Source organism: Opisthocomus hoazin, chromosome 6 (assembly GCF_030867145.1).
Source record: "Opisthocomus hoazin isolate bOpiHoa1 chromosome 6, bOpiHoa1.hap1, whole genome shotgun sequence".
Taxonomy (NCBI): domain Eukaryota; kingdom Metazoa; phylum Chordata; class Aves; order Opisthocomiformes; family Opisthocomidae; genus Opisthocomus; species Opisthocomus hoazin.
Window position 1 is genome coordinate 40,300,657 of NC_134419.1, and position 22,323 is coordinate 40,322,979.

The following is a 22,323-nucleotide window of genomic DNA, read 5'->3' on the forward strand; positions in this document are numbered from 1 at the left end:
CTTGCCTGTCACCGTGTGCTGCTGTATTGCTTAAACTCAGCAGCTCTTTGCCGCTCCTCTCCCAAAGGTGTGTGGTACAGTTACCTCTTAATTTTAAGAAGTTTCTAGCTCCAGTTTGATAATCATCTAAGAAATGAATGTGATTTATATTATGGGGTCAGAAGCTGAGAAATGCAGCTATATGCATATGCTATATGCAGAAATACCACTATATGGCACCTTCTTACAGTCGCTAGATGGATGCTAAACTCTGCCTCCTCTCTACTTGCTTCCAGCAGCTGTTTCCAGACCAATTTATAGCTGCTGTATTATTTCTCCAGTCATCTCCTGTGCCTTCTTGAGCACAAATTACACCTTAGGGGAACAGTTTGTGCTGGATGAATATCATGTGGAAACCTGCTGGATTTTGAGGCATGATGTAGCTCCAGAAGATGGTGCAGCAGGGAAGTACACTGTTGCTCTTCCCTGCCACGAGTGTGACCTGCTGCTCCTCTCCTTCCTCCCAGCCCAGGGGCTTGCAGCTGCAGGGAGAGGGGAGCTGCGCCAGCTGGAAGGGAGGAGAGTGCCCGTGGCTAGCGAGGATTTGGAGCTGAGCAGGGAATGGATGGGAGCCCTCGTAAAACTCCAGAGAGGCTAGGGAAAAGCAATAGCAAGGAGATGAAGAGAAGGCGTGTCTAGCATGGTGTGTGAGGATCTCAGTCAGGGTACGGGCAGGTGTGCCCAGCAGATAGGACCAGGAGCAAGGCACTGACAGCAATTCAGGGTGAGCCAGCTCTGGAAGACAAGAGTCCCCTGTGGACCCCCACCTTAAAGGGCAAGAGGCAAGCAGGGCTAGGGGCAAGGCCAAGGACCTTGAAGTCCAGCTTCAAGGACTGATGGGAACCATGGTCTGATGGGAACAAAGCATTTGTATGCCAAGTCAAGGTCTTGTGTAAGAAGTAGGCAGGGTGGTGAGGAACTGGAAATGAGACAGGTTGAGGAGTCATATGAAGGAAAGTAAGCTAGGAGTAGAGAGTATGGGGCAGGATCTTTTTCCAGGGCTCAGAAATAGTATCTGGAAGCTGAAATAATCAAATGGGGAGATTCCTTTATTCCCTAGATGCTGGTGGGTAATATTTACGTTCCTAGACCGATCATCTGACTCCTCAGAAACTCCAGTAACAAAGTCCAAGGTTTAGACCAGCCGCTTGTCCAGGTTTTTCAGTGCTGTTGTGCCTGTGGCTGTCGTCAGGCTCAAATTCTGAAGAGACCTTGGCCACCTCCACTTTGAAAGATGATCCATAGCCCTCATTCAGTGCTATGTGAATTCCCATTCTGTCCTTGCAACCCTGATCCTCCAGAGGTTATTTTCATCTGCATGTGCATATAAACATACACTGGGTGAGACACAGGACCTAAGAGTGCCGCTGGGGTGGACTGCACAGAGCCTGAGCCTAGAACCCAGAAGAAACGTAAGAGAGGGTTTATCTTATTAGTATGGCACCAGGATTTATAGGATGATTTGGATAAAGCAGTCTTGTGTCTGACACTTATGCATCAAGGCACATCTTTAACTGAGATTCTCACCTCCTACTCTACCTTCAAATAAAATTTTATATCTTCATTTTCGGTTACCAGGCTGAGAACTAAATCCATCTCCTTTCTCCTCTCTATGCACAGTTTCTCCTGAGGGACAGAAATGTCTAGTTCACTAATAGAAATGTCAATGGCGGGTCTAGCAGAGACTTCACTTGTGCCCTTCCATGGTGCCAGGTTCAGCAGCTCAGCGGCTTTTTCCACTGGGAGTAGTATCCCAATCTGATCTCTCTGCCATAAGTAATACAATGAACTCAGCATAGATAAGAAGTTATGTAGGGCACTTACTGTTAGACACTCATGCTACTCAGTGCTCAAGGTTTTAAATCATTACAAGCCTTGCCTGATGAGCTGGTTTAGTTTTGGTTTGGGCTAGGGTGGGATTTGCCTGGAGCGTGGTGAGGTTTGGTGGCTAAATTCAATCTTTGCTTGAGTACACAGAGTTTCCACTTAGGTCAGTGGGGTAGTGCATGTGCTGCCTCTAGGACATTTCAGCACTCCAGGGAGGAGTTTTTAATCGTACAAGGAACTGCCTGTATCTCACTGTGATCACCTCCCTCTTTCCAAATACACCCTTTGCTTAAGTGTGTACACCCTTAGGAACAGCCTGCATGAAGCTTAGCTTTCTCTGACTTGATATCTTCAAAATTCACTTATTTTTGCACTGAATTCGTGTGCACCTAATTTTAAATGGTCTAACCTCAAATTGTTGATGTCTGCAAAATCATTTCAAGAGCAGCAGATGAGATCTGCCTTGTTACACAGTGCTAGATGGACATAAGTGGTAGCTAAGACAGGCGTCGTCAGCAGGGCTGTCTCCTGAGTGCATTTTGATCACGTGGAAGTCTGGCAAACAGCATCGCTCTGGCAAATAGCCTTCACTGTTTTAATTTTCTAGAGATAGAGAATTAAACCTTGACCCTGCTCCCCTTTTTCCCTCGAGCCCAGGGCTGATCTGTGCTGAAAGTATTCATAAGCAGAGGATTTCAACATCATTCAATCTGTTCTGAAAAAAGTGGCAAAATTCTTGATTTGGCTTTTTGTTATTGTTGTTTTTTATTTTGAAATACATCATATATTTGTTATTTTAAAGTAGTTCATACATGCTTAATCTCTTCCATTTTTACACAGACATCAGGAAGACTTGCCAGTAGTCTGTACCACCGCAGCAGGAGCAACGGTTAATGCCGGGCTCCTGCCTGCTACTGAATGGGCTTAATGCACGATGAGATGGAGGACTGGGGCAGAAATGTGTAGGATTTGATCACAGAGCTGGAGTGTGCGTTGAAATAGCTGGCGTGCCCACGGTGTGTTACTTGCTGGGCAGGCTGTTCGCCTGCATGCCCTGTGCCCTACCACCCAGGAATCCCCTCCAAGCTGCAGCAAGCCTCTCGATGCCAAAACTCCCTGGTATGAGCCTGGCCTTCTCTGGTATGTGGCACTGAGCAACACCGTATGCGAACGCCGAAAGAGGATAGATTAGGAAGAAAGTTATTTCCTAAGATTTTAAACCCTCCAGACTTATCCACCACATCAGGCGAATGCCAGGAGCCCGGCTAACTCCGAGAAGAACAGTGGCAACATCTAGTGGCTGCTGAAGCTATAGGTCTGCGCTGCCTGGGAATAGCCTTACTCTTCCTACATGCCACATACTGCTGTGCTCTTTGCTGGACGCTTCTCCTTCCATCGGGTATGATTGTTGGGGGTAGAGATCCCCACTAGGCACCTTACTATTTTCTGGTTTCAAACTACTCTCTGAGTAGCGCACTGAAGTCCAAATTCATCCCTAGCCTGCTGCGTAGCTATTCAGTAATCCTTCAGCTTTGCGTCAGTAACCTCAGGGCTGGCTCCCATTCCACCTTTGAAAGTCTGTTCGTCTGGCTCCTTCTGACATGATCTGCTGTGAGAAGAAATGACTCTCACTTGAGAAGGTTGTAGAGGTTAACAGGGAATTTAATCAGAGCCCTGGACACAGCAGCTCCCCTGCAATGTGTCAAACCATCTGGAGTAGCTCATAATCCTACTATGTCAGCTTTATTAAGCAAATCGAGATGCAGTCCTAATCTGCAGCCTGTGTATCTGTAGACTTACTTCTCTGGGAGCTGGGCTTCTGGCTGGACAGAAGTTCAGGTTTGGCATCGGCAAACATCGCTGCCCCTTTGTGCGTTTCCTGTCCACAAATCAATCAGAAATATGCTGCACAGTCCCAAGACCCACCTCCAGACCACTGCATAAGGGACCCCTCCTCGTAATTAGTCTGAAAAACATCCACAAAGTGATACCTGCAGTCCAATCCTACAGCTGACCCCAGCGTCTCCTGCAGTGCTCAGGAATTGCTAGCTGTGAGTGACATATGTCTGGGAAAGGTGACCTGCTAACACTTGTCCTGAACTCAGCAAAATGCACCCCTCAGGACCCAGAAATTGGGTAGACTTTGACCTGAATTGGGTTAGAGTTAGGATTAGGCTTGGGGCCTGAGGATACAATGGGATATATTTGATTTTCTGACGGATTTGGTTTTCTGAACTCTTGGTTAATGTTAAGAAGAAGTTGAATCATTCAGTGTGAGTTTATATTTACCTTTGCCAGAGCTGACAAACTCCCACTGATACCAGATTTACAAGCAGAGGGTAGGGTTTGGGTTAGAGCCGGCTGAGGGGCAGGGCTGGGGCAGACCAGCCGGGGCTGGCCCATAAACAAATTCCTTCACCCTGTCAGGGAATGTTATATAGCCTGTAGTAGCAACATTTTGGATCTCAGTTAAATTTTTGGTTGCATGGGACTTTTTTAATGTATAGGGGTTTTAAATCCAACTTAGATGTTTTTGTTGCTGAGACATCCCATCCTTTTCTGGAATCCTTATATTCTCTTGGCCTTGGTAGTTTGTTGGTAGTGCTAGCTGCATGTGCTGTACACATAGCAGTTACTTCTGGGTGCCAAGCAAAGAAGACAAAATGCCACGTGTAAAGTGCATATCACAAGTTTATTCTTCTGCACAAACAAATAGAAAGTGACTGTAAATTGGGGGAAAAAAAATAAAAAGACAAAACAGAAAAGGGAGAAAAAGTATTTCCATAAACAAAGATGCCAACTCTGTTCTGCTTCTGGAGTCACATCTTCCACCAGACAGCACGGCTGCTGGGCTCCCATTTTCAGAGCACTGACGAGTCTCTGGTAGGAAGAGGGTCTGCTAGGGGATGCTGGATATGATGGCAGAAAGGGAGTGCATTCTTGCTGAAGGACAATTCTCACTTGCACTGTGCTCGTGTCTGGGGATCAGTGACTCCTCATCACACCACTCTCTTCTGATATGCTTCCTCTCAGCTGCTGCAGGATCTTGAGGTTATCTCTGGCAAGCGTTCCCATATATTCAGAGGGAAAGGAGTGATACTTCTGAAGCAAAGATAAACCTCCAGAACTGCCATAGCTGCAATGTGTAACCTGCAGCATGCTAGAGCGGAGGGATGACAGGCATTTTTAAATCAGAGTCCATGCAGACATCTTCAGATGCTTAACAAGGGGACACTGGGGTTTGGCCTACCACTGCAGCTTAAAACTTAGCGGGTGGGAGCTAAAACTTGTCAAACAATGGTTTATGTCTGCTTGTTCAACAGCTGAGGAATTAGAAATTTGGAGAGGCTCAAGACAAGCTTATATGGTTCAAAAGTATTCCTCCTAACCTCACCTGTGACCTTTCTAACAGGCCAGCCACAGTATGTATTTTCGTGAGCAGACATTAGCAGAGCTGCTTGAAGCCAGCAGTAGTGCAGGCTTCTTCCATATAGCTTAGCAGGTGCATCTCAGTATTATTTCTCATTTCATGCTACTTTCAGCCACAGGCCCTATTTGGGATACTCCCCAAGCACTGTAGGCCTCATCTGCAACACCCTTCTTCAGATCAAGTCCTGTGTCAGCACAGGATCCAGAAAAGATTGGGAGGGGCTGAGATCCATCAAACTGCTTTAGCTTTGCTTCTAAACATGGTTTCGAACCAAGGATGTTAGAAGTGAAATGCAGGACCCCCAGCCTCCTGATTCTTTTCCTTGCTCTGATGTTCAATACTCATTCTCCAGTCAGACCTAATGTTTTTTCATCTCCTGCCCGTTACATTATGAGAAATGGTGGGCCAAATGCAGCTATTCCACTCACATGGGTCCTGACGTGTAAGATTCAGGAGTGTTTGGCCATGGCTCCTTGGCTTGCATCAGTGTGTCCCAGATATCTGGAGTGGGACCACTGAAATACTCACCACATGCAATCTTCCTGACATGCTAAGGCCAGACGTCTCTTTTTCCAGTGGCAAAATGAATTTCCTGAGACACTCAGGCCCTGAGAGCACTTACCTTTAGGGGCCTGAGGGAAAGGGACACTGGAGTAAGATTCAGACTTTCTCAGGTTATTTCTTCACTAGAAGAATTATCTTGAGCACCCTTTCGCTGGTCACCATAACCCCTCTCTACACCTGAGCTCAGTGATGCTTTCAGCCTGGGCTAGCTCGTCTGTCTGAGGCTAGTGGCTAAAACCATTAGCCAGTGACAGACAGCACTCCACAAGGAGACTGGAGATGAAGCTTTTGGAGCACTGCTAGTCCTTCAGTTCCTTCCCACAGCTTTCCTAGAAAAACAGAAGACGACTTCTTCCACGTTTGGGAAAAATCACAGAGACTCAGCTTGCTACAGCACACAGGAGCTTTTTCCAGAAGCACTGGCAATGCAATGCAGCACAGGATGAGTGAGAAAGCAGTTGTCCAAGTTAGGTTTTGTAGCATGGCTACTCCCCTTCACCAGAGCTAAGTGGCTTCTGGTGATCTGAACTCTGTGACATGACTTGTCCTAAGACCTCCCCTCTGGGGCTTCCCAGGAACACATACAATCACCATCGGTTGAGGTCGGCTGCTCCTATGTGATACGACCAGATGCAGCACCTCTTCTGGCTCAGCCACCCCTTTGCTCATTAACTCAAGGCACTCCCAAAGGTTTCCTCTCTGTCCTCTCCCGTGGCTGACAGTCTGCCAAGTGAGGTGTAAGTGCTGTCCTCCTCCCTCCTCAGGATGCCCATCCTTTGTTTCAGGGCCCCCAGGAATGTGCACGGCAAACACAGGCCTGCAGAACAAGCCTAGCCAGAGTGTGAAGGATTCAAAGGCAGGATTGTTTATTACTTCTCCTTTCCTCTCATTCTCTCCCTCCCAAGCTTGTCTGGGACTTGAGCTACTAGCTAGGTTCTCCAGCCCTCTTTTTGTTTGTGGGAGTGCACACATGCAAAATCGCTAAGCGGTCACAGAGAAGCACCTCAGAGCCTCCAAGAAAAAGCAGAGCCCCAAGCTGTTGTGGAAAGAGCTACACATTGTAAGCTCCAGCTGTGTGGAGGAAAGTTGGTTCGGACCACAGTAGCTGCACTGCTTACAGACTTGGCATCAGCCCTATTTGCGCTCCTTTTTTTCTCTCCAGAAACTACAGTTTTAAACATCCAAAGTTTGTGCTCGGTCCAGTCGGAGAACGGCTTCTGCTTGAAGGAGAGGAGCAAGTCTGAAGAGATGGAGACATGTCTCTAGCAGGGCTATGGGGCCTTCATCCTGCCTCCAGTAATCATTCCTGTGGGTCTAGCAAGCCCTGCCGAGGAAGAGGTGGCAAGCCCCTTCCCTCCTGTGTTTGGGAGCCAGCACTCCAGGAGCAGTGATCGCTTGGTGTACTTGTGGAATCACATTGGCAAAGCAGCTGCTGCCAAAGTGGGAGCAGAGGCAGAAGGCAAATGGCAGCAGGCATGTGTGCGAACCAGAGCACAGATGACACGTGCACACACACGCACAGTCCCTACTAATATCTTGAATTCTTCCCTGGGAGAGGAAATGCTTTCTGCTTGTATGCCTTTAGTGTAAGGATTAAGTCTGAGGCTGGCCTGGGACGTTCAAGGAATAACCAGTCCTGTTTCCCCAGCATCGCCAGCAAACTGAGCTCTGTATGCGTGTGTGAGTGCAGATCCTCTGGGACTCTCAGACCACTTCAGTTCTTACCAAATAGACCCCAAGGACACTTAAATCATTTAGTATGAAATTCTACTTGTGACTTTCTGTTTCCCTGTCTTCCACTTCCATACTGAGAGCATCTGTAAAGGGGCTCCATCTTCCAGTTCACTACAGAGTTTTCAATGAGTTTTAGGTTTAGGTCATGACCTGTTTCCAATCTCACCACACTTCTGTCCTAAACTAAACAAAAACATGATGTGCAAATGCATGTTCAATCCTGCCTTCTTTTAAAGCCAACTGTACCTTCTCCCACGCAATCCTCCTTTGTACGTACAGCATCTGTGTCCTCTTCCAGGGGAACTAAAGCTGCAGGGCCTTCCTTGCGCCAGCCAGCCACTGCCTGAGCTTAGCTTTGACTTTGTGTATCCTCAAAAACTGGTACTTCCTTCTGCGGTTCCTCCAGCTTGTGATAGTCCCACCAAGTCCTCTCAACGCCCCTCTTTGGCAAACTGCTCCCAGACCTGACAACTGTGTTCAGCACCAGCTGGGATGACTCTCCCTGCTACCCCCAGCCCTGGTGAGCGGCAGAGTGGGTGCACAGGGCCGCCCTCCTGCGCAAGGCACGCTGCGCACGCCTGCACGTGCAGACACCCCGCTCACTCTGCTCTCCGGCCTCCTCCTCTGTGCCCCTCAGGAGGGGGGTCTGGGAGAAGCGTCCAAGGCGAAGCCCCATGTCTGCTTTCCCTCCCTGCTGAGTGTTGCTGCACACACGCTCGGGCAGGCTCAGAGAAAAGCAGTCTAACGGGGAAGCTGGGGCTTCTGTACTGTCATCCCACCTCTGACCCTTTCTTCCTGGACAGCTCTTGCCTCCCACTCTCCCTCCATTCAGGGGGGACTCCAAAGCCCTTGGGAAAGGAAAACCACGACTGCAGACATGTCCTCATGTGAGACAACCCCTGCCATTCACCCCGTCCAGAGGTGGGTTTCACCGCTGTGTGCGAACTCCCAGTCTCCGTGTACCACACGTGTGCCCTCTCTCCACATCCTTCCTCCTGCTGTCGCCACAGCCAGTAAGCCTTGTCACGAAGCTGCCCGTCTGAGACCAAGGGGATGCTGGGGGAGAGGGTGGTGCAGAAGGGGCGTAATTTTTTTTTTCTCTTTTCTTCATTTTGTGTCACTCATCCCAATGTACTGAGCTGACAGGAAAGACAAAAGGAGCGCTATATCTGCGGGGCCACGGACGGGATGGGAGGGGTGCCTGCCTCAGTGGTGGCCGAAGCTCGGCCTCCACACATTGGCTTGCATCCCTGTTCTCGCTGCCGAGAACTTGGGCCTGGCCACCTGAAACCGAGAGGCTGAGGCTGGGTTTGGGGAAGGCCCCTGGCCCACCGGACCAGGCTCTGGGGAGCTCTGGTATGGCTTAGGGCACTGGCCGAGCTCCACCTGGAAGGGTGCCGGTGTCGCAGGGGCAGAAGAGGCCATTTCTGTTCTCCACACTGGCTCATCCAACGTGGTGGCCGAGCGGGGCGCAAGCACGGTGGGTGCCAGGCTGCTTGAGGCTGGCATGGGAGCCGGAGTGGAGAAGCGACGAATCTCCTGAGTCTTGGCTGTTTTCACAGGGACCTGCTTGGTGAAGGACGAGCTGGCCTGCGGGGCCGGCTGAGCAGGAGGCTCCTGAATGCTGGGGCTTGGGGGATCCCCAAAACAGAACATGGCTGACTTCAATTGATAGGGCTGGTGGCGCATTATATCAATGACCTTGATCCCTGATTTCTGCCCAGGTGCCTTTTTCACTTTGCTCTCTGCTTTGCTAGCCTGAGATTTGCTGGCTGCCAGGGGATAGAAAGGGGAATGCATTGGGTTGTAGGCTATTGGCGGGGGAGCACGGATGTTGGGCGAATATTTCCAGGATGAGGGTAGAGAAGGGGAAGGAGAGGGGGTCCTGGGCTTGGACTCTGGCTTCCGTGTTGTTTCCACCACATATTTGTCCATGCGGCTCTGGCGTTTGGCAAAGAGCTCTGCCCCCTTGCCTTTAAGCTGAGGCATGTCGTGGGCACCATTTACCAGTCCATCTTGCTGCTGAGGCTTAGGAGCCACTGGAGGTGGGGTCTTGAACTTGCGGCCAGAGGACTGCATGAAGTTGCAGGCCTCGGCACCCAAGCTGAGGAAGTCCTCCTCAGGCCCAGACTCGAAGCCTGCCCCGGGGTGGTCACCTTTTGGCTTCTCATCCAGGTTCTGCACCAGAGACAGGAGCTCAGGGTTGGGTGAATTCTTCTTCTTCTCCTCAATCTTACTGAACATGGGTTTCTTGTTGCCCCGGCGGCGAGCCTCCTGCAGGATGCCTGTACGGGGAGCCGGCACCGCAATCCTCTGCTCCCTCGAGGTTAAGGGCTCAGAAGGAGGTCGTGGCATTGCTGGTGAGACAGCAGGAGAAGGCTGCTTTGGTGTGGGGGAACTGCTTATGGTGTGCTGCGATGGTGCTGGGCTAATATACAAAGAAGAAGAGGCCGTTCCAGTGACTCGTGGCTGGGACGCTGCGGAGGCTGCCTCCCCTCCTGGCTTGGAGGGAGCTGACAAAAAGATAGAGGTGGTGGAGGTCCGAGCAGTGCTGGCAGAAGGCTTGGTCTCCGGAGCACGTCCTCCCCCTCCTGGCTGTGACTCCAGTGGCGGTGTTGGCCTTCCTGGCACGGGAATATAGAGAGATGTGGAGGAGCTGACTGGACCGCGATGTGTTGGCACTGGTGTGTTGGCAGCTGCTCCCGGAGCCAGAGGCGAGAAAGGGGGAGCCACCGTGCTCTGCCCACCCAGACTTTCACTAGGTTTTTTGGGGGTAGATGGCCTGAAGATGACAGAGGATGTTGCTGGCCGAGCGCCAGAAAAGCCGGGAGTAAAGGGCCGTGCCGATCTGTTGAACATGCTTGTTGTGCTTGTAGATAAGGGGTCGGGGCTGCTGGGGGGAGGCGGGAAGAAAGTGGGGCTGGGGGGAGCCAGGAGCTGAGCGGGGAGCGGGGCTGGCTGCGTGCTCGGCACCTGCACCCCTTCCAGGCAGATGCTGAGGGGCCCGCTGTCTGCCTTCTGCGGCACAGGCATCTCTCCGTTCACCGTGCCCTGCTGCGGCTGGGCGGCTGGGGCGAGCTGGGGGCACTTCTGCGCCGGGACTTTCTCGACTGTGTACTTCCCAGCCCGTTCCCTCTGCTGCTCAAATAATCGCGCTCCTTTACCTGAGGCCTCACTCAAACCTTTTTGCTTCTCTTCCTTCCGTTCAGAGTCAGACTTGGACTTTTCAATGTCCAGGTAAGTGTTGTCCCAGTCTGAGTGATTAGTTAGGCTTCGGGCATCAGAGAAACCTTCCTCATCAAATTCAGACTCACTAGTTGGGAAAACGCCGTCCTCCTCCTCGTAGGAGCGGTCTTCGTCGACGCTCCCAAAGCTGACCAGTGTATACTTCTTAGCCCTTTGCCTGCGCTTCTTGAACATCAGCACCCCCTTAGAGTGGGGGTTGGGCGCGTCGGTCAGCAGGGATGCAATGGTTCTGCACTTGGTTTTGGCTTCTTTCACGTTCTTCTCTTGGATGCTTTCGTGGCGGTGGAGCTCTGCAAGAGAGAAAAAGAGGCAAGCTCAGAGCTCAGCAGGAGGCTGGGTGGGCAGAGATGAACAGTGGTATGGCTGTAGGTATTCTGGTGCCCAGACGAGGAAACACACTGGCACCTCCTGCCCTTCTTTTTCTTTCCTACCTTTGCATCTTTAGGAACTGCTGAGTGAAACCAGGTGCAGTTTGCTCTTTCCCTGCAAACACAAGTCCGTGCAGGTGTGGGGAGGGAACTCCCCCCCAGTCTGGCGGCCGCTCTCTGTTTCCTGGTCAGAAATCCTGGGATCTGCTATTTCTGCAGCACGTGGCCAAGAGTCCCGGGCTGTATCTCACCGCGTTTGTACAGTGCATGCCCTTGCTCCAGGGAATTTTTACCATTTACTCATCACCCTGAAGGTGGAGCCCTGCTTTTTGTAGACCTTCCTCCTACCTCCAGATTCCCAGGAGCAAGCAATCCTCCTGGCTCTGAGCGTTTGGGAAGCGGCCACTGCTACCGTTAGCACCTGTGCATGTGTGCAATGGGAGAGGTGCTCTGCGGGCACAGCCGGGCTGCTCCTGCGCTGCACCCTGCAGTGCCAGCTACAGAGTCAGAGCGTCTTGCAGCAGGGTTGTGTGTAGGGCTGCTTGCTGCTCTCTGCAGCAGCCCTGTGACAGCAGGAGGCATGTTTTCACCCTTGCTCCTGCCCCAGGCCCAGCAAGGAAGAAGAGCCCTTGCTCCTGAGCAAGAATCCCAGACCCCCACAACCTATCAGCCAGGCCAGAAGGAATCCACTGAGACAGGCTTGCTTGGAAAAGCCAGCACCTGTTGGGACACTGGCAGGAAAGTGTGGGATAATCATTTTCCACCTGCTCTGCCAGCCCAGCGGTCAGTAAAGCCTGAGGGAGGAACATTGTGTTCTCTGCCTTGCGTGCAGGGAAAGCAGGGGGTGAACAAGATTCAATAATAAAACCAAACTCGGCTGCCCTACGGAAAGCATGGGCATGCTTTGAATCGGTCTTCAAGTGACAGAAATCAGCGCTAACTTTGCACAGAAAAAAACCCACACACCTAAACCATAGACTAATTTCCAATTTCTTTGATTTCGTCCTTTTCCTTACTCCCGTTGTCTTTTTCCCAGCATGACAGTACAGATAAAACATCCATCCACTGCCTGCATCTCATAATTTGTCAAAAAACTGTGTGGCACCTTGTCCAGTCCTGACATTCTCAAAAGAGAGGAGAGGAGAGGAGAGGAGAGGAGAGGAGAGGAGAGGAGAGGAGAGGAGAGGAGAGGAGAGGAGAGGAGAGGAGAGGAGAGGAGAGGAGAGGAGAGGAGAGGAGAGGAGAGGAGAGGAGAGGAGAGGAGAGGAGAGGGGAGATCTGCAGGCAGTGCTGGAGGAAGGTGTTAGCTCAAGAGAGGATGAAAGCTGCTCAGTCCTCTCAGGATCTCACTTCTGACCATTTATCACACAGCATTCATTCAACGGGCACCTGCTAATGTGGCAAAGTTACCTGCAGTGGGGGACAGGGACCTTAGCTAAGAAGGATACTAGTTTGCCTGAGGGCTGGAGATGTCCCCCAAAACCTGGCTGGGCTGCACAATTGTGGTGGGTGTCATCATTCCATACTGCACCAGTGTAACCACAGCAGAAAGAGCTTCCCTCTCTCACCCCATACTGAAAATAACATGTTGAGTTGCAGAGCAGTCATCCTTTCAGGAAGCTTAAGATAAATACAAGGAAAGACTCTTCTCAAGGTTTTCAGCCATTCCATAGCGCATGCTGCTGCTTGGGATTTCAGCAAGCGGACCTCTGCAGTTTGAGATCTCCTTACGTGGATGCACAATCCATTCCTCCCCTTTGCACCCAGAAAACTGGAAACAGCAAAATCAGTCCTGAAAAAAAGGCTCACTATCTGTACTTCGACTTGCAAAGTGAAAGCTCTCTGCAAAACCTTCCTTACAGAATGATTCCGCCTTGCTGAACCAGGACTGAAGTAGTGTCCAGGTTTTTGTGGAGACTTAGTGCTCTTCAGAGCAGTCATAGACTTGCCCTCAAAGACCTGCTGTCCCTGATGGAAACGAGCTACAGTCCCTGAAGGTCTGTCCACTTCACTTACAAATCTGCACACGTTGGGGGTTGTTCACAAGGGAGGAAATCAGAGAGATTTCTTTCTCGCTGTAAGCATCCTTGCTACAAGCTACTACACCTCACCCAGCTTGTATTTTGCTTCTAAATTTACAAGGAGAAAGAGCGGCACTACAGAACCTCAGTCAAGTGCAGAATATGTAAAGGACCCTGAGTGACTCACAAGAGGATTCCTGGCATCGGGAGCTAGCAGCTAGGGAGAGACACCATCCAAAGTGAGTGTCTGTGCAGCCCCTTCCGACAGCAGAGTGCCATGAAAGCGCTCAATTCTACAGTCTGGGCTAGCAAATACTGTCAGAGAAAATATAGCAGTAGACAGCCTTGGCTATGTCCCCACCAGCTCTTGGTCCTGGCTCAGCATTAGCATCCATGTACAGCTTCCCTGGGAAGTTGCTCTGAACTACTCTGTGTTCCGAAGCAGCTGGCAAGTAAGACCTTCAGGGACCTGCTACTCACCTCCCTCTTCTTTGCTTCCTACTTTCCTCCTTGTCAAAGGCTAAAGCACGTAACTAATTACACCAGTCCTCCTAACAGAAAAATGATAGTGCTATTCAAACTACGATTTCCCACAACAGTTTAAAAAAAAAGAGAAAGAGAAATCTTTCTGAGATGACTTACTGAGGGTAAAGAGCGAAAGTGAAATCAGAATAGGCCAAGGAACAGGGGAAGGAGAGGAGAAGAAAAATGAGTGGAAAGGAAAGGGGAAAGAAAGGAAAAAAAAAAAAGAAAAGAAAGAAAAAAGAAAAGAGGAAAAAAGGAAAAGAGAAGAGAAGAGACAAAAGAAAGAAAATAAGAGAAGAAAAAGAGAAGAGAAAAGAAAAAAGAAGAGAAAAGAAAAAAGAAAAGAACAAAGTAAAGAAAAGAGAAGAAAAGAGAAGAAAAGAAAAGAAAAGAAAAGAAAAGAAAAGAAAAGAAAAGAAAAGAAAAGAAAAGAAAAGAAAAGAAAAGAAAAGAAAAGAAAAGAAAAGAAAAGAAAAGAAAAGAAAAGAAAAGAAAAGAAAAGAAAAGAAAAGAAAAGAAAAGAAAAGAAAAAAGAAAAATAGAAAAGAGGAGACATCTGTACCCGCATACGGCTGATCCAAGCTCGAGAAGGCAGAGTCCAGACCTGGAGAGCTGGGCATGTCACAAAGCCCGTTTAATTCACAGCTCCCCATAAACAGAAAGAGAGGCAGTGGGAGAGAAGCAAAGCAGTTCCCTGCTGGAGCAGAACCAAAACTCTGAGGTGTCCAAGCCCTTTGCTATCAGCTCCACAAGCCTTTTAAAGCCTCTCTTTTGTCTCGTAGGCATTGCTGCTGAAAGCCATGAGGTCACTTCGTCTATTTTTGTCTTCTTAGCTTCATCACTGAGCAGTGTGATGGACATTGTCACCTGGCACTTAAACACCCTTCTTCTTTCCCTCACCCCCTACTCCCTGTGAGGAGAAACTCTTCATTTTTCATTTTAAAATAAGAAAATATACTCTATAGTCTCACTGCTTCTGTGGTGCAAGGCTCAGGTTAGAAAGGTGCAAGCTTCATATTAGTGTTTCCAGTGCCTCAATGTCCAGCATTCCTATGCGAAAGAGCCCTACAAAGAGATGAGACTAGCACAGTGCTCCTGTCCAACATGGACAGGCAGAGAAATTCACTCAGGAGGAAAGCAACTTTCCTTGTCCGAAACCCTCAGACAGTGCCCTGCTCCAGGTAAACATCAGGAAGAAAAGAGAGAGGACAGGCTTTCTTTTCCTGTGTATATCAATTTCCTTCCATGTCTGAGGAGAACCAGTCCATGACATAGATCTCTGTCGTGCACCAGGACTGAGGAACATTTAACGGACGAGCATCAGGATGCTGGGTGCCCGCAGTGAAGTGGTTTAGTTGAATTGGAATGGCAGAGGCTGTTACCTACACTGCTGAAGAGTGTGGCTGTGCCCAGGGAGGGTGACGGAGTGTTTGAAGGCCAAGGAGTAGTGTTTTGGCAGCACCGTGCAGAGCTCTAGAACTGGAGACTGAGAGGTGTTGAAAGATGAGATGCTGATAGTGAGGACTGAGGTGGACAGGGAGGAAGGGAACAGAGGGTGCCGAGAGTCTGCAGACCTCTGCAGTTGTGGCCTGTTCCGCATTTCCTCACATGTTGGCTAGATCTCATCTTACCGCCTCTGCCTGTACACGAGCAATGGCTCCTGTGAGAGAACCCCAGAGACATGGCCAAGGAATGCTGCCCTGTGATTCTCCCTCCCAGCAGTCCCAGCCTTAGCAACACAGTAGCCCAGGACTCAAGCAGACCATCTCCAGCATTGGCAAGTCTAGAGAAATGAAGGTCTGACCATGCCTCCTGCAATCCGCTAGCCATTGCTGCAAGCGAAGAAGACAACTGCCGCAGGCAACGTTGCTACAGGGGAGAGCTGTCATGCCTCATGCAGAGGCTGTTACAGCAAGAGCAAGGAAAGCGGTTCAGTCTTTTCTGTTCTGATGAATATTTAGACATACAGGGACACAGCGTCTTTGGGAAAACCTCGCAGAATCCAATAGATACAATATACAACTGGAAATGAAAATACAGGTCTGCAGTACAGAAAAAATTCTCTGTTAAGAACATTCAAATGGAATAGATAAAAGAGTAAATAGAAGGGTTATGAAACTCTCTTACGTTCTGTTGGTGTGGTGGATAATTTCTATGGAAAACTTTTTGTTAACTTTTAAAGCATTTAGTTCTTGTCCCCACTAAATTCTGTTTGAATAATCCACAAAACTGAAAAATTTTTATCAAGCAAAGCCTACAAAGATTTTACCATGAACTTAATTTAATTCAGTTTCACTGGAGTGAAATGAATTATGTTACTAATTACAGTAAAGAGAAGTGTAAAAAGTATAAAACTTTTCAAGATCAGGCTCCATTAAAAGAAAGCATTTTACTATATGCTCAGGAAAACTACTGAACAAGCAGGCTTACATGATGTCAGATACTGTTCATGTTCACTAGGAAACAAACAATGCAAATTTCATTACCAAAGACCAAATTCTAGAAAAGCTGTTACCATATAAAACAAGCACGCTGCTAATTTCAGAGGTAAAGAGCCTGTTCCTCTGTGATGAAATACTACTTGGCTACTATTTTTTCACATGGGATCAACTAGTATTTTGTTCTTCCAGCTATTTATGTTAGACAAGGTCATTTTTCCATGGCTAACGTTGCAAATATCTCAGTAAGTCATTGGAGGCTATAGACATCTCATGCTTTTCATACCTGGAGTCCTTTCAAAATAAGATTTGGATAGGTTGTATTGGCCTTCTAAGTATTTCCCTGTTGAAAGCTTCAACCTTTGAAGCTTCGACCAGTATCTGAATTGCAAACAGGAAAGCAGGCGAGTATATATTCTTTTACTTAAAAAAAGTGGTAAAACTCTTGGGACAGAAAACTTGTTTCTCATTTTTGGATATTAGCACACTTCCATCACATAAGCTGTGCATAATTTAAAACACAGATAATGCTTCAGCTCCAATTTAAGATGCAAATACTTCGGTCCTACTCAAGTCTGCAACACTTCAGCATATATCCGAGGTTAAATACATAGTTAAGTACTTGTCAAACCGGTAGTCCATCTGAAATGGCTAGTGATTTTAAGAGCTCCCAGTGAGACACTGCCCCACTGCAATCTCCTGGTTTTAGAAAAACAGAAATCAAGCTTCTCGCCAGCTGCATCAACAGCCCATGGGAAAAAACATGCCCAGTCATTCTGTAGGCTTTTGACCATGCTTAGCCATTCTGCAACTCCCACACTGCTATGGCAGAGCTCTGCTGGGCAGAGAGGGTGCAGAGACATTGCTGTGCCTGGCTGCAATGTCTGAGTCTCGTCGTATCCTGCTGGAGACTTGAACAGCTTGTTCACTCAAAAAAATTCTCAATCAGTTGAGCGAGAGTTTGCCTTTCTTCCTGAGCTGGATGGAAACGTGTCCTCAGTGCAAAAGGCAGCAGACATGGCCAGCTTTCCTGTGCTGACAGCTCATGCTCAGGCCCTGGATACTCCCTACATAGTCTGCTGCGAGCAGCCTGCCAAAGGAGAGCTTTCTTTTGCCAGGAGAGCACCTGTTGAATGCACCAGTGAAGCTGTCTTTTGCGGTTCTAGCCCGATTTCCTAAGAAAGGTTTATGCCGTCATGCTGCAAGTCTTTCAATCTTATGTGTTTCATGCTTAAGTCTGAAGTCACAAAGAGACAATGCTCCTACAACTTTACATGCAGATAGGTGACTGGACAGGGGAGACAGACCCTGTCACAGGGTGCAGGCAGCCTGAGTGCAGCCTTAATTAGGCACCAGAAACTGAAGAACACACACAACACAGATTATGAGTTCTCACTTTGAATGTGAGGGACATCAGACAGATTTGCATCTTACTAGACATGAGAGAATGAGACATCAAATACAAGACATAAAGTAAAAGGACACCAGGATCTGCTAATTCTGCTGCTCACTAAACTGCTGGATGTCTGACAGCAGGATACCACCGATTCATCTTCTCTTTGTCCTGCAGTGTTTCCAGCAGCCACTCTCTATTTAGTAATACAGTCAAGCATATGCTCACCATCTGGGTTTGTGGACTTGATTAATCCTGTAGCAGTTGCCACATATTCTTGTAACCCAATTGATTTTAGTCCTGTTCTGCAACCAGTCAAGCTCCCACTACATTTAAAAATCCAGCCTTTCATGAGACAACTATACACCTTCTGTGCCTTATGTCATCTGCTGATTAATACACAGCAATCTCTGCTGAATCCTCAGGCCATCCATTAAAAATGGCATTATTGCTATTTCCTGTTATTGCTTGCTAGGTACAACACACTCAAGAGAAACAAAAAACATTTTAAAAGCATCACTAGCAGGAATTTGCAGTTTAAAAATTAGATAGGAAGACAACAGCGGTGCACCTGGGAAAACTTTAGAGCTCCTCAACCCAGGTAACCCACCTCCCTCCCTCGTGTCCCCCACACACCTGGGTTTCCGTAGGAAGAAAGACCAGAGAAAAGCTTCAAGGTGTCCCAGCCAGGTCCTGGTTCAGAACAGGAGCAGTTTCAGGGCTGTGGGGTGCCCCACAGCACATACTGCCTGGTCTGTCTAGATTCAGTCACAGGACAAGATCCACTGACAGAAGAGAGGAGGGCTGGGATTTTTAATCATCTGTCTCATTGCCAGTCATATAACATTGAGGTGGAGAAGACATTTGATTGACATATGTTAGTGTTTAAAGCTCCACGGGTGAAAATATAGAGGTAGTCCTGTTAGATTCAGAAGCCCAGTGAAACACTACTACCAACTTAGCCAGTTAGCTAATCTGACCTCATGAGCCATTAATAGTTATGTTTTCTGTCCTATTCTTAGCCAATTGTGCGGGCACCTTACAGTAGTCCGATCTCATCCATATTTCTCTCATTGGAAAAGTCATGGCGAACCGTATCAGTTATCTTACAGAAGCCAACATATACTGTGTCCACCTTAGCTCTTTAGCCACCAAGTCTTCTCTTACTAAGTGGCTTACTACTGAACAGGTCAAAGACTATCTCTTTTTCTAGTTTTTATTAGTCCATGTTGTTTTTACTGATCATTTTGTTTTTCACAAAGTGTCCTCAAAAGAACTGCGTCATTCACCTAACTGAAGCTAAACATTTATTTTTTTTTTCTTATCCCCAGAGCCTGTGTCTGCAAGAAGGATGCTATTCTCAGTCTCTTTCCCTGAGACCCTTCCCATTATTCCAGGGTATTTATCCAGGACTGGGGACCATTCTGATACAATTTTCACTAATTCCTTACATTTCACCTCTACAGAGAATATGATTCAGCCTTGACCTTTCAGTGTAGTCAGTGTATCAAGATCTACTCGTCCCCGTTCCTGCTCTATTTCTTTTACACAAAGGGCTAGGTTCTTGGTTAACATAAGCAGCAGATACACCGACAACAGTGAAGCTTTACAGATTTCACAACAAACCTGTCTCCCTTCCTACAATGTATTTAAGAGAAACTGAAGAACGGTATTTGTCAGGCTGACGGTTTTCTCCTTCCTAGCTATAATTTTCTCTCACTTCTGTTGAGCAATGACTCTGTTGTTTAATTACCCCTTGTCAAAGTCCTTTTATGCCTCACCCTTTTATGCCTGTCTCTCCCCCATCACTATCACTTTGTCTCACTGCAGTGTTGTCTCTGAGCAGGCTTGTCCCAACCTTGTCTGCAAGTCCCATATCACCTTCAGAACTGATGGAAGCAACCTTGGACAGGGAGAGGGATTCCCTTTGCCTGTTGGCATTACAATTTCTTTCAACTCAGCTCTCCAAATGCTGGAACCTAGAAACTATCAGCTTGGCTAAGACAGTCTATGAGGTTATAAATATAGTCGTTTCAGTGTGGTTATTGCTCTAATCACCTTGAGATCTGAATTATTGGCAAAATTGTGGCTTAATCCCATTGTTCCCCATCAGCCTTACACATCCTAAGTCACTCCAGAAGTGCATGTGCAAGAACAGACTCTGTTAATGTGTGTGGCAGCATATTCTGAAAAATCACTGGCTGGGGCTCTGCAAGGACCATGGAAGTGCGAGCTTGGGAGAGAACTGCTGACGCTGCTTCACCAGCAGCAGGATGATGCATGACCTCTGACCGTGTCTGAGGAACTGCGACCTGGAGTCCCTGCACTGATAGTAACACAGAGAAGTGATGTCTGAGTAACTGATAGTTTAAAAAAAGATGCTCAAAATGATATCTTATATAGTGGAAATACCAGGACAAAAAGAGAGTGTATACCTTAACATTTCAGGGATCACATATAGCTTTCTTCCAAACATCTTCAAATACTAAACATCTTTCCCCTCCCAGAGAATATTATAGGCAGGTAGATTTAACTTTAGCTAACACACGTTCAGCTAAATCTATGTCTGTCAGGCTCTGGGGCAGCAGGAGAGCAGTGAGGTGCAAAGGTGAAGCAGAGCAGAGCTCTATCAGCCTTAGTCCCAGTGCTGCAGCCCACAGCATCTGCATTGAAATGCTGGACGGGAGCGATGCCCGAGGGAACGATGCTGGGAGTCTCCAGTAAGAACACCTGAGGAAGATGGCCAATTACTTGTGACAATTTCTGAGATGGCTCAAGAAAGAAGGAAAAATCCATCCACACTAGCCAAGACAAATAACACTAGCTTCTAATCTCTGTCTTCTGCACAGACAGTTAATACATCAGCCTGAAAATACCACCTTTGTGCTTTCGATAGAACATAAACCGAAAGCATGAGCTCAAATGCCATACTCAAGCCTAAAACCGGAGGAAGAGGGCTCCAGATGCACAGTGTTTATCTCACTGTTGTCTTCTTTAATAAATGCCTTCCAAGCCACAGAGAATTCACAACTGAATGTTAGTTATTAAGTGGGATATTCTTAAACAAAGGCGTGCAGCTAGTTTACACCAGTGTGTGTAAATTGATTTCCCAAGTGGAAGCATTTTCCAGTTTAATGTGTGCTGAAGTGAGACTAGGCTCTCCATCTGTGATTCAGCCGTGGAGGCTGTTGTCCCTGTTTTCTGAGTGGTGGGCTGCTCACTGCATAGCAAGGGCCAAGGGTGATTCAGCATTGCTTCATAATCCTAGGAGCAGACTTCCTGCAGGATCACTAGTTCAGGCAATTAATTTAAATCTCCTGGTCTGAGCAGAATGCTTTGCTATTCTATTTCAAAATGTGGTGCAGTAAGTTCAAGCTGCCATTCAGGTACTTTATCTTGCTCACAGCTCCTGTGGCCTACACCGATTGCAATGGGCTGATAGATGGCTTGCTGCACTCACCCTCTCTGCAGAGAAATGTGACTGCAGTCGCTCTTGGAAGAGGTAATCTGTATGACCCTCCGATGAATAGGCCACTTATTTGTAAGCATCCTATCTCGTCAAGTGATGCTGCTGTACATCCGCTTTAAACAAGAAGGATTTCCTTTTCTGATATGGAATGTAGTAACTTTGATGACTCTGCACAGGCAGCCAGGCCCATATAAAGAAGAGGAGGAAATTTCCCCACCCATTTTTCCCTCCCTTCCCCTACCGTACATGGAGAGGCTCTTGAGCCCTAGGAACTAAAAATAGTCCAGTGGGTATGTTTAAATTGAGATATTTTGAAGCACTTCTTGCACTGACACAAATTCCTACGGTGTGATGGCAAGTTAGGACTAGACCGTTGTCCTGGTATGTCTGTCTTCTGCTAGCAATTGGTATTTCTAGCTGTGAGAAAGCCTGAGCGCATTGTCCCTGGGAGACACTTTGGGATGGGGGTGAGAATACAGTGCACCTTAGAGAGCACAGGTGGCTGAGGAGAAGCAGCCCCGGCTGCGGACGGATCCCAGGCTTCGGACGGGAGCTGAGCAGAGGAGGGCACTGCAGGAGCTACGGGGAACCAAGGAACTGCACTGGCAATCACTCGTGACAACTGCAGTCTGATTCTCCCTGTCACACCCGCTTTCTGCTAACCTCCTGAAACTTGTTCAGATTTTTTTTATATGTATTTTCTGTGTTGTTATCTTTTTCTTCCCTTCTGCACTGTCCAAGCAGCACAGAAATAATCTCAGGAAGGGATGTGGCTTGGTCCTTTACAGTGATGACAAACTGAGGCCCTAAAGATTCCCAGCTTCCCCAGGGATTAATTACCTCTTTAAAGAGAGCAAGTTACTGTTTTAGTGGGAAGGAAACAAATTAGTACTTTTGTTTCTTCAGATTAGGCAAAACCCTGGCTATTCATAAGTATGAATGCTCTCCCATAGTTCATTTGCATTGCAGCACAGAGACCCTGTTTGCTGGCTGTTCTCTTGCCCCGCTGAGCAAAACACCAGGGTGCATAGTAGCCACTGGGTAGCAATGCTCATCTAGAAATCTGATGTTTTGAGAGACTCATCTAGAAATCCTGTAGCGGCAATTCTGTTTGCCTGAGGCACAGGGACATGTGGGAAAAGGAGAACGTCTCTGTAGCTTAAAAAATGACAGTGAAAAGTTAGAAAGAATGAATACAAAGGACAAGAGAAATACCCCCAAAACTGGAGAAAACATCAGAGCAGGCATGAGAAAGGACTATGTTCTAGA

General features: G+C 47.8%; 1 protein-coding gene across 1 annotated transcript in view; it reads right to left on the bottom strand.

The window, feature by feature from the left end:
- Nucleotides 1-4,539: 4,539 nt before the first annotated feature.
- Nucleotides 4,540-22,323, bottom strand: part of SYNPO2L (synaptopodin 2 like) — a 38,995-nt gene continuing 21,211 nt past the window's right edge. Inside the window, exon 4 of the mRNA XM_075422867.1 lies at nucleotides 4,540-11,130. Coding sequence (XP_075278982.1) covers nucleotides 8,801-11,130 — 2,330 coding nt within the window. The 3' untranslated portion in view covers nucleotides 4,540-8,800. The remainder of the gene's footprint in view (nucleotides 11,131-22,323) is intronic.